Source organism: Apodemus sylvaticus, chromosome 6, assembly GCF_947179515.1.
Source record: "Apodemus sylvaticus chromosome 6, mApoSyl1.1, whole genome shotgun sequence".
Lineage (NCBI taxonomy): Eukaryota > Metazoa > Chordata > Mammalia > Rodentia > Muridae > Apodemus > Apodemus sylvaticus.
Genome location: NC_067477.1, coordinates 125,851,659 through 125,869,950, shown reverse-complemented (window position 1 = coordinate 125,869,950; position 18,292 = coordinate 125,851,659). Strand labels below are relative to the sequence as shown.

At 40.4% G+C, this 18,292-nt stretch overlaps 1 protein-coding gene across 1 annotated transcript in view; it reads right to left on the bottom strand.

Annotated features, from left to right (window-relative positions):
- LOC127687999 (HEAT repeat-containing protein 5B-like) overlaps nt 1–18,292 on the bottom strand; it is a 257,762-nt gene that overhangs the window by 234,278 nt on the left and 5,192 nt on the right. Inside the window, 3 exon segments of the mRNA XM_052186758.1 lie at nt 10,464–10,653; nt 11,875–11,964; nt 14,280–14,381. Coding sequence (XP_052042718.1) covers nt 10,464–10,653; nt 11,875–11,964; nt 14,280–14,381 — 382 coding nt within the window.

Below are 18,292 nucleotides of genomic sequence, written 5' to 3'. Positions count from 1 at the left end.
CAAGACAGCTGGAAACTCTGTTCTAGACACCAGGAGCAAGTGGAAGGTAACCACATAAGACCAGAAACTTCCACACGAAGGCAATAACTAAAGTAAGATTAGGAGGCAGATTTGTTCAGGAAGAGAATATCTTAAAGTCCTCTACCAAAACAACAGAAGAAGTAGGTATACTGAAGGGGTAAGTAGAGCAAGAAAAATAATTGGAAACCCAGGGAAATAAAGGAAACGCACTGAGGACAGACACTGAAGTCAACAGAAGGATGCCAACCAGGAAGAGGCCTGGGCAGTGCCAGCTTTGGCAACTCTGCTCACGCCCACGACATCTGGGTAAAATGGACAAAGGAACCACTTGAGGAACACAGTGGGAAGGGTCGGGGGTGAAACACACTGTGGACACATGGACATTGTAATAGAGAACACATTAGAAATCACTCAGAGACAAATGAAGATTAAACCTCATCCAGCTTCAGGGGCAAATAAGTGTTGTAAGCTCAGGTTTTGCTACCAAAAAGATTATAAAACCATTCTAGGTTTCTGGAGTATTTGGGTTTCAAATCATGGATGGCTAATGGTCTTTTAAGGTTTAAAACCTTAAAAACTGACCAAATACTTACATCAACAACTTTATTTGCTTAAAATCTTATTTTCAAAAACTGAAAACTATGTTTAATAAAAATAAGAGCACTTAAAAACATTGCTATTAAAGGCATACTTCAGGCAAGTTAAATTCCTCCACCAAAATAGTTCTGCAAATACCAACTTCAAAGTGACATGCAATATAATAAGAGTGTCAGAAGAAATAAAGGAGTTGATTCCTACAGAACTAAACATCCTGGAGATACAGGACGTTTGTGCAATTTGGTTGAAATGTAACTAAAAGTCAGGGAATTTCGTGAACACCAGAAATGTGGCTCTAAACTTTCTTTGCAAAACACCTACCTACTTCCTCTTCTTTAAGGAGTCTAGGGCAGCTGTTCTCAACCTGTGGGTCACATCCACTTTGACAGTCCTCTATCTCCAAAAATATTTTCCATTATGACTCATACCAGCAAAATTAGTTAGGAAGTAGCTCTGAAAATAATGTTATGGTTGGGGTCACCACAACATGAGGAACTGCATTAAAGGTCCACAGCGTTAGGAAGGCTGAGAACCACTCATCTAGGGGCTGAAGGGATGGCTCAGTGCTTAGGAGCCCTTGCTCTCTTGAAGAAGACCAGAGTTTGGTTCTCAGCAGCACTGTCAGGCAGCTCTCAACTGCCCAGAACTCTAGTATAGCTCCAGGAGAAATGATACCCTCTTTTAGCATCTGTGGCCACCCACATGTATGTGAGCATATACACACACACATACAGAAATAAAAATGTAAGTGGGTTTTTAAGAGGATTTTATACCTGGAAAATGCAAGTAATGCTTTATGGATTTGTGTGTAAAGAAAGACAATGCACTGAAGAGTCAGCAAAACCAGATTCAGAGAAAAGACCTTGGCCCTACACCAAGCAAGCAAGTGTACATATTTTGCACTTTAGGCGCAAGTGAAATATTTAAGGTACACTGTGTCTGTCTGTGACTCTGCTCTGGCTTTCACTGACTGTTTTTCAGCCTCACAGAAAACAGCTGGGTGTCCTACAGGTGAAGCTTTCTCAGGTCTGCCTATAGATAGATTACCCTGATTAGAAGCCTCTGAAGTGAAGTTATTCTCACCAACAAACAAGAACCTTCTAAGCTGCTTCTTCCTTTATAAAGTAAAAGAATGTGCAACTCACTGTCTCACCAGTTCCACACTAAGTTTCCTTGTGCAAGTGGAAAGGAGGCCAGACATTTGAACCTGCTACCAGGAAACAATAACCATTATAGAAAAAGCAACTTGTGCCACCAACAAGCAAGTTCCAGGGAACTCAACACTAAGCCTTCACACTGCTCCCTGGGAGACGAAATTCTAGGGGCTTTCACTATTCCAGCATTCAGCACCTTTGTGGGAGGACCGAGTGCTGTGATGTGCTCACAACGCCATCATCAAACGGAAAATTGCACATGACTACTTTCAATACTTGTTTCTTAGTGTCCCAAAGGATTGACTTTCACCCCAACACTTCAACCACAAAGCAAAGATCTACCCCTTACAGCAATGATCCTCTTCTCTCTGTGCCGTACTGTCTGTGGAAGGACTTAATTTCCCTAAAGAGCAAGAAGTACCAGAGACACCAACTCAATGACATGGAGTTAACCATTCAACCACAAGAATAAAGAACTTCATGCTGGGCACTGCTGAGGGCAGTCGCAGGCAGTGTGCCTATGGATCCCAAGCAAAGATGAAGGCTATGGCTCTGCTCTCCAGCAGACTGCGGAGGAGACAGCTCTGTTCAATGCTGTGCACACAAAGAATGCCATTTTTGAAAAGATTGGAACTCAGTGCAGGAATCCTTCCTCGGGGAGACATGGGAGAGGAAGGCCCTTAGCACAGGGGTAGGACACGTGTGCTTGGGTGGCTCTCTCCCTGCAGATGGGACAATTCGAGACCACCTCTCATGGACTGCTGGTACAATGCCACTTCCATAATGTGCAGCTCTTTCCAGGAATCCAGGAATTCTCATAACCTATGGTCAATAATGTCTAGTGCCCTAACTGTTGCTACACTCCTTTGTTATCACAAATTTTATATTTTATGTTTATTTTGGCCCCCCTTAGAATGTTTACAGGTCTGTTCACTTGGACATAATATAGTAGCTGAGGATCCAAAGTCGAATCCTGAGCTATGACAAAAAAGGAGTGTGATTAACGCCTACTATTTTACATTCCTATAGAATAAAATAGGAGACAAGATGAGGAGGGGCAGCGAGATGGCTCAGCTGGCAGGTGTCCGCCCTCGGTCAGAATGGTGACCTGTGTGGGAATCACACAGTGGAGGAGACGGCTGACACCTAGGAGTTGTCCTGCCCTCCATATGAGCGCAGTGCCTCACACAGATCAGACAACTGAATGAATGAACAGATGGATGAATGAATGAATGATTTTATTTGAAAATTTATAAAAAAGGAATGAACACTACTGTATTTCAATAGTGTTTGCAACTATTTGATTTTTCTCCCTTTAAGTAAAATCTAAGACTTCTAGGAATTTACAGAAGGCAGCTATAGAAAGTCTGCTTTCTTCTTACCTGACAAGCTTTTGCTATTATGTCTGATGGCGTATCTTGTGAAAAGGCTGGTCTTAGGGCAGCTCCCACCTAGAAAAATGAGCAAATTTTTATTTTAGAAACAACTAGTAAACAGAAAGCCTGTTGAGTCATTGGAGGATAAAACACCAAATACACAAGGACTAGTGAGATGGCTCAGGGGTTAAGAGCACTGACTACTCTTCCAAAGGTCCTGAGTTCAAATCCCAGCAACCACATAGTAGCTAATCTGTAATGAGTATGATGTTCTTTCTGGGGTATCTGAAGACAGCTACAGAGTACTTACACATAATAAATAAATAAATCTTTAAAAAAAAAACACCAAATACACATCTATATCCCTTTCTTCTTTATCACCTCCTCCTTATCCACTTCTTTTATAGTAAGATTAAACATAACTTTGCTTTTTAGGAAGTTATCAATATCAAATCTATATGGGAAGAATGCCCAAAGGACAAGCTTGTTTCCTTTGTTTTTGCTTCTGTTTAACAGTAAATGGGATTTTCTGATACAGTCATATGTAATCAAAGATATGTGCAGACTGTTGTGTTTTGTGTTTCTTCCACACCCCTATATGTATTTCTGAACATATTTCTAATCGCATTTATGTATTTCTTGGGTAAATCCCATGTAAGTGGATCAATTTCTTTAGCTAACTGAGGAATAATAAAAATTAAGAGGCACAAAAACACCTCAAAACCATCTCACCTCAAAAGTATTGCCTTTTAGAAATGGGTAAAAGCAGCTGACAATCGAGGTGGACACTCTGAGTTCAATGGCTGAGAACCAGGGGGGAAAGAGAGAACTGACTCTCGAAGACTGTCTTCTGACCCCATTCAATCATTTATGTGTGTATACAACTCTCTCTCTTTGACACATGTATTCACTCTCACTGTACACACAATAAAGGTAAGATTATGATGTTAGTAAGCTTTCCTATTATCACCATATCAATAAGTAAAGGAATACAAACAAGCTTTAGTTTTAAGGAAGCCAGCATCAGTCATGAAGGCCAGAATCATATCAGAGAGATGATGAGGTGTAATGTATGTAGGCTGAATAAAGACGTTGCAAGAAGTCTACTGCTATGTTGAGATTTCTACCAATAGTCACTCCATTGTTTACACAGTAGTGTCTAGAGACAGTCAAAAGTTCTGTTCAATGACTAAAGGTGTGACAGACTTAATAAAAGCAAGGAGTCAATACTGAACTAAAAGCAAATAATAACTGTTCTATGGTTACATAAGACAACGTTCTTATCCTTTGGAAATACAGTTCAAATGACTCAAGGGTAACATTTTATTTGTTATTTTTATTTTATGTGTAGGGGTGTTCTGACTACATTTAGTTCTGTGTACCATGTGCAGCCAGTAATTGAGGAGTCCACAAAGGATGTTGGGTCGCCTGGACCTGGAGTTACAGACAATTGTTAGCCATCACATGAGTGCTGGAAATTGAACCTGGGTCCTCTGAAGAGCAGCTGATGCTCTTAACCACTGAGCCATTGTTCCAGCTCCAACATTGAAAACGTCTATGCAGACTTTCTACTTGTGCTCCATCTCTAAAATAATCACTTTGACTCTTACTGCCATCATTCTTCCAGCAAGTTCTTGCTATGAACAATCATGTGACAAAGGTCGAAGGGCATATTGCAGCTCTCCTCAGGCCTTGTCAGTATTTGATACAGCTACCTGCTCCTCTACTGCGTTTGGCTTGTGTGAATACACCCTCTACTTTCCTTCAGTCTTTCTTATATCACTGCTATCCTCCTGTTCCCCTTCCCACTTCCTCTCAGTTCACTGAGAGTCTTCTTTTATTTTATAAATCTACCATGGTGGGTTTCTCACTCAGCACTCTCTCTGATCTCATCTACTCCCATTGGTCATCTAAACGACTTACAATACCAAACCAATTTCTCCAATCCAGCCTTTTGTTTGTTTGCTTGGTTTGATTTAAGACAAAAAGTTTCTCTCTGTAGCTACAGCTGTCCTGGAACTCACTGTAGACCAGGCTGGCCTAGAACTCACAGAGATCTGCCTGCCCTCTGCCTTCCAAGTGCTGGGATCAAAGACATGAGCTACCACCCCCTAACTTAATCCACTCATTTTTTAAATGAGCTCCAGGCTCATGTAATCAGTCACACACCTATAACCAAATAATGGTATTCCACTCCTCCCAACCCTGCCCAACAATGCCAATCACAGGAAATTCCATCACCATGCTCAGGACAGAACCTAAAACAGCTTCTTGCTTTTCCTTCAGGGCCAATTAATCAACTCATTCTGTCAATTCTTCCTCCTAAATGTCATTTGAAACCATCCTTTTCCCCCTTATTCTAATTACAAACAACCTAAAACAACTGTTATCATCATTCTCCTACAATACCAAGATTCTTAGCTTACTGTAAAGGAGAATACAGTCTCCATTATGCATCGAGGACAGAATGGAGAAAGTACAGATCTAATCATGTCACCTGCCTTTCAAGTTCCTTGTTACAGAATTAACTCCAAGGTTTTACTATCTATGAACATCTGCATGATCTGGCCCCTGGCTAGCTATCCTTGCTTTCCCAACTTGCTTTCCACTGTCCATACTTTCACCTCTTCCAGGTTTAACCACACCTTTAAGCACATCATACTTCTCATATAGAGGCCGTCCTACTTTTCCCAATGAATACTCTGGTACTGTGCTGGTCTTCACACTAAATCCTATTCTACATAACATATCTTAAGTACTATTTTTCAGGAAACTAATTTCTCAATGTCTGGCTTATGATAGGCCCTGTGTTATATACTCCTTATGGGAAGTGTATGCCTTTTCTTTTCTGTTTTCTGTTTGTTGAGAATCAAAGCCAGGGCCTTCTAAACGCTACACAAGTGCTTTATCACGAGCAATATCCTCAACCTTTTACCAATGTTCTACAGCCTTCCTAGCTCTTACCTTCTTTGTAAATAGCTATTGTTAACGGTCTCCTTAGCTTAAGCCTCATGACAAAGGCTAATCTTGTCTTATTTATATAACTGTCTGCAGTAGTCTGCCTTGTACCTTACATCTAACAGGCAATCCATAAATATTTGCTGAATGGACACATTGAACATTGCAATGACATCAGCAGATCTCAGAAGCCATCAATCAAGTGCTAAGAAATACAGTTCTAAGAGAATGGGAACACACACAGCAAGTTCTTAGCTAGGAAATAAGCAGTTCATCAAATTATTTCTTAAAATTTAAAACAAAAGTAAATAAAAGAAAAGAAGATAACTATTGAAACTTAAACACTAAAACATATAATCCAGCCAGTATGTTTGTGTTTTAGTCCAGTTTGGTCTTTGGACAAAGACAATTTAAAGCTCTCGATAGAAAATGGTGAATGACTGTATACTCACACAAAGGCTTGGAACAAGGCTGAACAGATTGACGTGTCGTGGGGCAAACATGTGAAGCTCTTGAAGGCAAGAGATGGCAGCTGCCTGAAGCAGAGAATCAGAGTGGTCCTGGGTGATGGCACAACCCACCAAGCAAGAGGAGCGGATGGTGGAAATGGTGGCTGCATTTCCTAACAGGAAAATAAAAGATAACATTAAATGTAACTATGCTATTAGTGTCACAAAAAGACTCTCAGAAAGTAGTCATCTTCCAGCTAAACCCTTCTTCAAATCATTATTCAGATTGTTTTTTTTTTTTTTTAAAAAAAACCACCCATATAGTCCACAAATATGACTTTGAAACACAACTGTATTTGCAAGGTAAAAATTTAGGTCTTAGAAATGAATTACTTAAAAAAAAATCATACTATCCTTTATAACCACCAGTCTTCTGGCTAAAGAACCATAGGATTTCTCATTCTGTGGTTCTCTACTCAACAAATACAACTCTACTTTCATTATGACAACTTTAAATACTGTTTGTCTAATAATAAAACCTTATAGAGGAAATGAAGGAAATTATATTACATATTTTTTATTTTTCTACATTCTTTGTTTACATTCCTAATGATTTCCCCTTTCCCAGTTCCTCCCTCCCCATAACTCTTATAAGCCCTCTTCCCTCCCACCATTCACCAGTCAACCCCCTCGCACTTCTCTGTCCTGGTAATCTCCTACATTGTTGCATCAAGCCTTTCCAGGACCAGGGCCCTCTCCTTCCTTCTTCTTGGAAATCATTTGATATGTGAATTGTGTCTTGGGATTCAGAGCTTCTGGGCTAATATCCACTTATTAGTGACACATTATTCCATGTGTGTTCTTTTGTGATTGGGTTACCTCACTTAGGATCCTATTTTCCAGTTCCAACTATTTGCCTAAGAATTTCATGAATTCATTGTTTTTAATTGCTGAGTATAATTCCATTGTGTAAATATATCACATGTTCTATATCCATTGCTCTGTTGAGAGATATCTGGGTACTTTCAAGTTTCTGGCTATTATAAATAGGGCTGCTATGAACATATAGCATGTATCCTTATGACACGCTGGAAAAACCTCTGTGTATATGCCCAGAAATGGTATATCAGGGTCCCCTTGAAGGGTCATGCCCAGTTTTCTGAGAAACTACCAGACTGATTTCCAGAGTGGTTGAATCTTCTTGCAATCCCAACAGTAGTGGAGGAGTATTCCTCTTTCTCCACATCCTCACCAATGCCTGCTGTCTACTGAGTTTTTAATCTAAGCCATTCTGACTGGTCTGAGTTGAAATCTCAGGCTTGTTTTGATTTGCATTTCCCTAATGACTAATGATGTTGAAAATTTCTTTTTTTTTTACATTATTTTTTTTATTCAATATATTTTTTATTTACATTTCAAATGATTTCCCCTTTCCTAGCCCCCCCCACTCCCAGAAAGTTCCGTAAGTCCCCTTCTCTCCTCCTGTCCTCCCACCCACCCCTTCCCACTTCCCCGTTCTGGTTTTGCTGAATACTGCTTCACTGAGTCTTTCCAAAACAAGGGGCCACTCTTCCTTTCTTCTTGTACCTCATTTGATGTGTAGATTATGTTTTGGGTATTCCAGGTTTCTAGGTTAATATCCACTTATTAGTGAGTGCATATCATGATTCACCTTTTGAGTCTAGGTTACCTCACTTAGTATGATGTTCTCTAGCTCCATCCATTTGCCTAAGAATTTCATGAATTCATTATTTCTAATGGCTGAATAGTACTCCATTGTGTAGATATACCACATTTTTTGCATCCACTCTTCTGTTGAGGGATACCTGGGTTCTTTCCAGCATCTGGCAATTACAAATAGGGCTGCAATGAACATAGTAGAGCATGTATCCTTATTACATGGTGGGGAATCCTCTGGGTATATGCCCAGGAGTGGTATAGCAGGATCTTCTGGAAGTGAGGTGCCCAGTTTTCGGAGGAACCGCCAGACTGATTTCCAGAGTGCTTCTCAGCCATTCTAAATCCTTCAGGTGAAAACTCTTTGTTTAGCTCTGTACCCAATATTTTAATAGGGTTATTTGGCTCTCTGAAGCCTAACTTCTTTACTTTTTTTTAAATATTGGATATTAGCCCTCTGTCGTATGTAAGGTTTCTGAAAATATTTCCCAATTTTTTGGTTGCCATTTTGTCCGATTGACAGTGTCCTTTGCCTTACAGAAACTGCAATTTTATGAGGTCCATTTGGTGAATTCTTGATCTTAGAGCATAAGCTATTGGTGATCTGTTCAGGATATTTTATCCTTGGCCCATGTCCTCAAGGGTCTTCCCCAGTTTCTGTTCTATTAGTTTCAGTGAGTCTGGTTTTATGTGGAGGTCCTTGATCCACTTGGACTTGAGCTTAGTACAAGGAGATAAGAATGGATCAATTTGCATTCTTCTGCATGCTGACCTCCAGTTGAACCAGCACCATTTGATGAAAAGGCTATCTTTATTCCACTGGATGGCGTTAGCTCCTTTGTCAAAGATCAAGTGACCATAGCTGTGGGGGTTCATTTCTGGGTCTTCAGTTCTATTCCATTGATCTACCTGCCTGTCACCATATCAATACCATGCATATTTTAACACTACTGCTCTGTAGTACTGCTTGAGGTAAGGGATTCTGATTCCCCCAGAAGTTCTTTTACTGTTGAGAACAGTTTTAGCTATCCTGGGTTTTTTGTTATTACAGATATATTTGAGAATTGCTCTTTCTAACTCTATAAAGGACTGAGTTGGGGTTTTGATGGAGATTGCATTGATTCTGTGTATTGCTTTTGGAAAGATGGCCATGTTTACTATATTAATCATGGCAATCCAAGAGCATGGAAGATTTTTCCATTTTTTGAGGCCTTCTTCAATTTCCTTCTTCAGAGACCTGAAGTTGACCTCCTCAAGACATAAAATAAACAGAAAGGGAAGCAGGAATTCTGAGTGTATGCATTCAGGGTCCAGTCATGACTCACTGAATTCAGGTTGAAGTCACCATCAGGAAGATCCAGTTCCAAGTACAGCAGCAGTCAACCTTCTATGAACCTTTCCTCTGAACTAGCTGCCTCAGTGACAGGTAACACACCGTTAGGGGTGGTAAAATCAAAGAGTAAGCTCATGGAGGCAGTATTTGGCATCCCAGACTAAAAGAACTTCCTTTCCATTTTTTGTGGGGGGAGGGGTGGAGGAGATGTCCAAGTAGACTTTCATTTAAAATGTTTTCTCTGTTCAAGACTTTTAAAAATGCTTTACCCAGGAGTGGTGATGCATACCTTTAATCCAAGCAATCCAGAGACTGCAAATTCAAGGACAGCCTGCTCTACATAGAGAGGTCTAAGCCCTCTACAACTGCCAGTAAAACCCTGACACCTGCTCTGGTTTGCCTGCTGTCTTAATTAGGGTTTTACTGCTGTGAACAGACACCATGACCTTGTGGCAAGTCTTATAAGGCACAACATTTAATTGGGTCTGACTTACAAGTTCAGTATCATCAAGGTGGGAAAATGGCAGCATCCAGGCAGGCATGGTACAGGAGGAGTTGAAAGTTCTACATCTTTATCTGAAGGCTGCTAGCAGAAGACTCACTCCCAGGCAGCTAGGTTGAGGGAATTTAAGCCCATTGGACTATGACAGACTCCCTCCAACAATGCTACACCTACTAATAGTGCCACTCCCTGGGCCAAGCACATAGGAACCATCACATCCATATTATTTTAAAAATGGCACATATAAAACATTGAGTGCCACATTTTGGAAAACAAAATGTATGGTAGATGATAATTATTAAAATGCTTTGCAAGCAACACAATGGTGATATTGAGAAAACCAGCGGAACAGTACTTGTCCAGGCACTCCCTTTAACTGAAGATGAATTTGCTTACCCTGCAGCTCTGGTCCAACAGTAGTTATGGTGGCCCCCAAGCATCTGCCCAAACACTGGTGAACTTCTGTGTGTGAAGGTGGAACTGTCAGCAGCAAGGTAACAACCAGGGACAGCGTGGGTTCCAAGTACCCACGGTACATTGGGCCACTAGAATCCACTCTCAGGACAAGTGAATGAAGAGACCAAGTCTAAGATAAAACATAATTGCATTTTAGTTGGAGAAAACAATTCACTATACTGAATCAAGAATCCTAAATTGTTATATTCATGGAAATATCTTCAATATATTTTGAGTTAGAGTCTTATTGCATCCTGGGATGGCCTTGAACTTGTGATCCTCATTAGCCTTCTAAATGCTTAGCCTTCTAATTGCTAATTGCTAAACCTCTGTGAATGGTTTCCATGTGTATACTTTTAAAGTTTCACTGCAGCTACATTTGCTTAAATGTAAAATGTTCGAGAAACAAAAAAGGTTAGAAAACTACTCCAGGAATAACTGGATACATATATATGTATACATATATATACATATATATGTATATATATGAACAAACACACGCAGAGCATTAAAATGCAGTTACGCTATAACAGGGCAACAATGCTCCTCCTAGAGGCTAAGAAGAGCCCAATGCCAGGTATGAGTTACTTCTAAAGTCACTGGCCACTGAGGTCCCATAGACACTCCTTCCCTGAACATTACAGGCTTTTGCCAGTGTTCCAGGTTGCCCTCCAGAACTTGTCAGATCCTACTGCTGAAGACACAACACGCTGGAGTGATAGAGCAGGGTAACACAGCACACTGGTATGGACCTAGAAGCTGCATCACTACTAGCTAACTTTCATAGTCCTTGAAGGTTCTACCAGAGAAGAAAAATAATCACCAGTCATACAGTTATGAACTTCAACCTGAGAAAGATGGCACAACAGGGATTGTTATCACCATTGTCCTCTCCTAACAGTCTAAGCAACCACACATGCAAAATGGGAAACTATTCTGGAACCTAATGCTCTAAGGGTCTTTATAACTGACTTTGAACAAGAAATTTATAAATAGTATTTGTGGGACTGAGGGTGTGGCCCAGAGGCAGAGAATGTGCTTAGTGTGTACAAAGTCCTGGGTTCAATCCCCAGTACCACAAAGAAAAAACCTGCATTCTGAGAATACACAAAATATTTCTTACTTTACTTAAGAAATTTCCTATATTTTGTCTTGTTTCTGAAGTGCTGGGGACTAGATCCAGGGTCTTGTGTACACTAAGCAAGCATTCTATCACTGGGATATGCCACAGCTGCTTATAATTACAATCAGACTCTTTATAAAACAGGAAAATTTCTACATATATTTTAGATGTATATGTAAAAGATTTATTTTTTTGACATGAGAGTGTGAATTAAGTGTGGATACTCACAGAAAGCAGTGGAGGGCACTGGATTCCCAAAGGTGGAGTTACGGGAAGTTGTAAGCTGCCTGATGTAGGTTCTGGACATTGAATTTGGGTCTTCCAAAAAAACAGAAATGCTTTTAATTGCTAGGCCATTTCTCCAGCCTCTAGTATATACATAATAAATTATAAAATTAAATATTGTATATACATTTTATAATAATTTAATTGAGATGTATTTATTATGTAAAGCTAATTAATTACCCAGGCTAGCCACAAACTCGTGGCAATCCTGTCTTAGCCTTCCAAATGCTGCTGCTATTACAGGGATGAGCCATCACACCTGGCTTTAAAACTCATCAATTTAAAGTGTCAAGTATGCAATGATCATTGGACACTGTATATAGCCATCACATAAACACAACATTGAGCAGAAATGTTCAAAATAGCACAGATATAGCATCTAATTAATACTCTTGTGCTAATACAGAAGTGAAAATACAGAAATTAATTTTAAAAAGTTTTAACAAAGTACTAGCAAAGCATTAAAATATCATAATGCAATTAACAAGTTACTGAGATATTTTACACTGTTTTTCAAAGTAAGTATTAAAATCTGATGTAAAATAACTACTTAACAGTATTGAGAATTTGGAGAAGAAATACTTCAACTATTCAGTAAGCAAAGCAATCATGTTGAGAGCAAACCCTCTCTACTTCCTAATTAAGGGCAGCATGGAGCCAGCTGCCTCACAGTCCTGCCACCATGCCCTTCCTGGAGGAGGGACCATCATCCGCAATTAGTGACAGAAGTAAATCCCTCTTTCCTTGAGTAGCTTTTTCAGGGTTTTTACCTGCCAACAGTGTCATCATCTTATAACCAAGAGGTCTACCACTGGTTTTAAAAAAAGTATTCTCAAAGTGAGTTGGGTAGAGGGGCATATATATGGAGGGAGGGGTAGGAGGAGGGGTTGGGGGTCTTTGGGGAGGGGGGAAATCGGGAAAGGTTTTATTACTGGCAATGTATATGAAGACGATATTCAATTAAAAAAAAGTATTCTCAAAATGTAAGTATTCAGAAACTGCTTTTATTCATTAATCCTTACTTTCAATTCTTTCTTTTTAATGATTATGATGTGGATTAATGTTTACTGTTCAAAATATATGACTTAAGAATGGTAATTTATATGACTTGTGTTATTTCTTGGCCTTTTGGTTGTTTTTTTAACTTCAAGTAACAATATTAAAAGCCACATTCCTCACCTTAGTCACACTTGTTTGACTCTCTGAGGTCACTCTTCATAACTGACATGCACAATAATTCTTAAAAGCCTTAAAGTGTAACTTTATTCTTTTCTCCCCTAAAGTGAGGTATTACTCCAAGAAGTGAGTAAGTAACAGAGTGAACGGAATTAAAGGAGGCAGAGAGGCGGGCACAGCTGCAGGTGCCTGTGCAAAGTCTTGACTAAGGCTTCCATGTCCTCCTTCAAAGCTCTTAACATATTACATCTCTCCCAGAATCTAGAGGTCACTAAATTACTGAATTAAAGTTTGAGATTATGGAAAGCAACAAGAACAAAAACATGTCACATGCTGTAAGCCATGTGGAAAGTACAGTCTAGGTAACATGGTCTGCTTAAGAGACACCTTAGACTAGTGGAGAAGATGGGCAAGAGACGCACGTATTGTCAAAGCTATACTGGGCCATCCTGGCAATAAAAGATGCTTCTCCCAACACCTGAGCCATTCTTCTGAGGGATTCCCCTGCCGCACACCTTAAAATGGGGTTTGGGTTGTCAAGAGCTCCCATAACCAGGGTCAGAGCAGACTTGCGAACCTCCTTAGGCCCTAAAGTGCTCTTGTTTTCAGCTAAGCCCTATATTGATTAAAAGATAAAAAAAGAAGAATGATATCTACATAGCAGAGACTGAAGGATAGCAGCACATAAGATGCCAGACTCCTATAAACATGATACAAATCATTTCATAAATATGAGAAAAATATGCTCATGTTAACGTGTACACCACTGTCACAAAAAAAAATGTATCAGGGAGTGTCATTTAGTTCTTTTGTTTGGTGAAAAAGGTATGTAATGATTTAGATGCCTTTAAAGTAGTCTCCATAAGTCATAACTAATTTAGAAGAAAACATTTTTTCTTTCTTTTTTTTAAAGGTTTATTTATTATTATATCATTATAAATGATTGTGAGACACATGTGGTGGCTGGGATTTGAACTCGGACCTTCAGAAGAGCAGTCAGTGCTCTTAACCTCTGAGCTTTCTCTCCAGCCCCAGAAGAAAGCATTTTCTAAGCCTTCTAATGCCTACAATAGTCCAATGCAGGGTTAGCCAACAACAGTACCTCTTGCCTGTTTAGGCATCAATGCTGTAGCCATGACTGTTCCTAGTAGTTTAGATACTGTGACTCATACCCCATAATTTGAGTTTTCCAAAGCCTTAAAGCAGAGGATAGCTATATTTTCTAGTTCAACAGTCCACATGAACACAGCTTCATTCTGTAGTTCCAGAAGGCACTAGGATCAAAAACAAGGCAGAAAGTAAATTATATGCAGACTCTATTCCACAGATGGAGGAACACAACCAAACTGATGCTCTCCTGCAATACCCAAAGAACTGCACAAAACATATGAACAGTTTTCAAAACTGCCGGCAAGGCAATGCATGGACATTGTTCTTTAAGGAACAACAAATCCTAACATAAATGTTTTAAATTCCAGAACTAATTAATGTAATCCACATTAGGAAAGCTTTAGATCTCTGGTGGTGCAAAGCACCAGGGGTCTGCGTGCGCCAAAGAACTAAGCACATAGTCAATTTGTCAGCCAGCCTGCCGGGCGTGGGGCCTGTGTCCTGCCCAGAGAGCTGTGGAAGGAGAGAAGCCCCGCAGCCATATTTGCTGCCTGCCTGGACAGAAAAGGGTCACTAGGTACTGTATCACCCTGAGCTTTAGATCTCTGGTGGTGCAAAGCACCAGGGGTCTGCCTGCGCCAAGTAACTGAGCACATAGGTGGTTTGTCTGCCAGCCAGTCTGTCCGGGGACCTGCGTCCTAGGTAAGAATCAACAGAGGGAGTGGCCCCCACCACACCATCTGCGCTCCATAATAGAGCAGACAGAGAACACCTGGATGACCTTGACAACCTAAGTATAACATTGCTTGAGGCAAGACTGAACATGGCTCCAAAGGCACAAAAGAGGAAGGCAGCATAACAGTAATCTGTGCCAGAGGAAACCCAGTCATCCAGTGTTGCAGAAATAACCTTAAAGATCCATAGTCTGGTGGTGCTGGTTCAATTGGAGGTCAGCCTGCAGAAGAATGCGAATCGATCCATTCTTATCTGCTTGTACCAAGCTTAACTCCAAATGGATCAAGGACCTCGACATAAAACCTGACACACTGAAACTAATAGAAAAGAAACTGGGGAAGACCCTTGAGGACATGGTCACAGGGGAAAGGTTCCTGAATAGAACACCAATAGCTTACGCTCTAAGATCAAGAATTGACAAAGGGGACCTCATAAAACTACAAAGTTTCTGTAAGGCAAAGGACACTGTCAAAAGGACCAAAAGTCAACCAAGAGATTGGGAAAGGATCTTCACCAACCCTAAATCCAACAGAGGGCTAATATCTAATATATACAAAGAACTCAAGAAGGTAGAACCCAGAGAACCAAATAACCCCATTAAAAAGTGGGGTACGGAGCTAAACAAAGAATTTTCACTTGAAGAACTTTGGAGGGCTGAGAAACACCTTAAGATATGTTCAACATCATTAATCATTAGGGAAATGCAAATCAAAACAACCCTGAGATTTTACCTCACACCAGTCAGAATGGCTAAGGTCAAAAACTCAGGAGACAGCAGGTGTTGGCGAGGATGTGGAGAAAGAGGAACACTCCTCCACTGCTGGTGGGATTGCAAGATGGTGCAACCACTTTGGAAATCTGTCTGGAGGTTCCTCAGAAAACTGGGCATGACACTTCCTGAGGACCCTGTTATACCACTCCTGGGCATATACCCAGAGGATTCTTCAACATACAATAAGGACACATGCTCCAGTATTTGTAGTAGCCAGAAGCTAGAAAGAACCCAGGTGTCCTTCAACTGAGGAATAGATACAAAAAAATGTGGTATATTTACACAATGGAGTACTATTCAGCCATTAGAAACAATGAATTCATGAAATTCTTAGACAAATGATGGAGCTGGAGAACATCATACTAAGTGAGGTAACCCAGTCTCAAAAGACCAATCATGGTATGCACTCACTGATAAGTGGATATTAGCCTAGAAACTTTGAGTACCCAAGACATAATCCACATATTAAATGATGTTCAAAAAGAATGGAGGAGTGGCCCCTGGTTCTGGAAAGACTCAGTGCAAGAGTATAGGGGAATTCCAGAACAGGGAAGTAGGAAGTGGGAGATGGAGGAACAGGGGGAGGGAAGAGGGCTTATGGGACTTGCGGGGAGTTGGGACCCAGAAAAGGGGAAATCATTTGAAATGTAAATAAAAATATATCAATAAAAAAATTAAAAAAAACAAAGAATAAGGAAGTACAGCCTAGCATTCTTTTCTGTCTTCTCTCTGTTCCCTGGACTACCACCACATCTTCCTCCACTCACCGCCCCCATGATAGACCGTATTCTCAAACCACAGGGCAGAAACAAAACAAAACAAAACAAAACACCCTCTCTTAAGTCAGCTCACAGGTTATTGAGAAAATATTTGTAAATTAATATTTTGTGTAAAGAAAGTATAAACAGTTCTGTTTATAGCTGGGGATCATCCTCTGACATAGAACACCATATGGAGGTGGTGTAGGGAGGTAGTTAAGCACCCAGGAGTGTGGAGAGGCCTGAGGGGACAGATAGGACCAAGACTGCTGCTCAGAGGTACCTAGCCGGAACCCTCAGGCAGGAGCCTTCTGGTTTCTGTCTCTGGCTGGGGACCATCCTCTGCCACAGTGCACCATATGCAGGTGGTGCAGGGAGATAGCTAAGCAGCCAGGAGTGCGTAGAGGACTGAGAGCACAGGAAGCACCAACCCTGCTGCTCAGAGGAACCCTTCTGGAACCTGGAGGACACAAGAGCCCAGAAGCAGCCTGGGATAGAAGTCTTCCAATTAACATCTGCACCCAGATCTGATCCTGGGCTAGAGAGCTACATACACAAATACCACTAGGAAAGAGCTGGTCTCCCACGAGTGCCTACATACCTGTGCACACAGAGATAACAGGTCTCCCAGGAGTACAGGTACACAGGCTTGCAGGACAGATAAGCCACAGTCAGAGACAGCAAGACCAGCAAATACCAGAGATCATCAGATGGCAAAAGGCAAATGCAAGAACACTGCAACAGAAACCAAGGCATCATGGCATCATCTGAACCGAGTTCTACCACAACATCAAGTCCTGGATAGCCCAACACTCTGGAAAAGCAACAGCTCATGACTCTGGGAAATGACTTCAAGAAGGACATAAACAACTCCCTTAAAGAAATACAAGAGATCATGGATCAACAGGCAGAAGCCCTTAAAGAGGAAACACAAAAATCCCTAAAAGAAGTACAGGAAAACACAAACAAACAAGTGAAGGAACTGAACAAAACCATCCAGCATCTAAAAGTGGAAGTAGAAACAATAAAGAAATTACAAAGGGAGGCAACTCTGGAGATAGAAAACCTAGGAAAGAAATCAGGAGTCATAGATGCAAACATCAATAACAGAATACAAGAGACAAAAGAAAGACTCTCAGGTGCTGAAGATACCATAGAAAACTCAACAGATACCATAGATACAACAGATAACTCAAGATACCATAGATACCAATAGATAACTCAAGATACCATAGAAAACTCAACAGTCAAAGAAAATGCAAAATGCAAAAAGCTTATAATCCAACATTCAGGAAATCCAGGACAAAATGAGAAGACCAAACCTAAGGATTATAGGTATAGAAGAGAGCAAAGATTTACAATTTAAAGGGCCAGTAAATATCTCCAACAAAATTATAGAAGAAGACTTCCCTAACTTAAAGAGATGCTCATGAATATTCAAGAAGCCTTCAGAACTCCAAACAGATTGAACCAGATCAGAAAGTCCTCCCTGCACATAATAATCAAAACACCAAAGGAACTAAACAAAGAACGAATACTAAAAGCAGTAAGGGAAAAAGGCCAAGTAACATATTAAGGCAGACCTATCAGAATCACACCAGACTTCTCACCAGAGACCAAGAAAGCTAGAAGATCCTGGGCAGATCTCATACAGACCCTAAGACAACACAAATGCCAGCCCAGACTAAAATACTCAGCAAAATTCTCAATCACCATAGACAGAGAAACTAAGATATTCCATGATAAAACCAAATTTACATAGTATCTTTCCACAAATCAGCTCTAGAAAGGATAATAGATGGAAAACGCC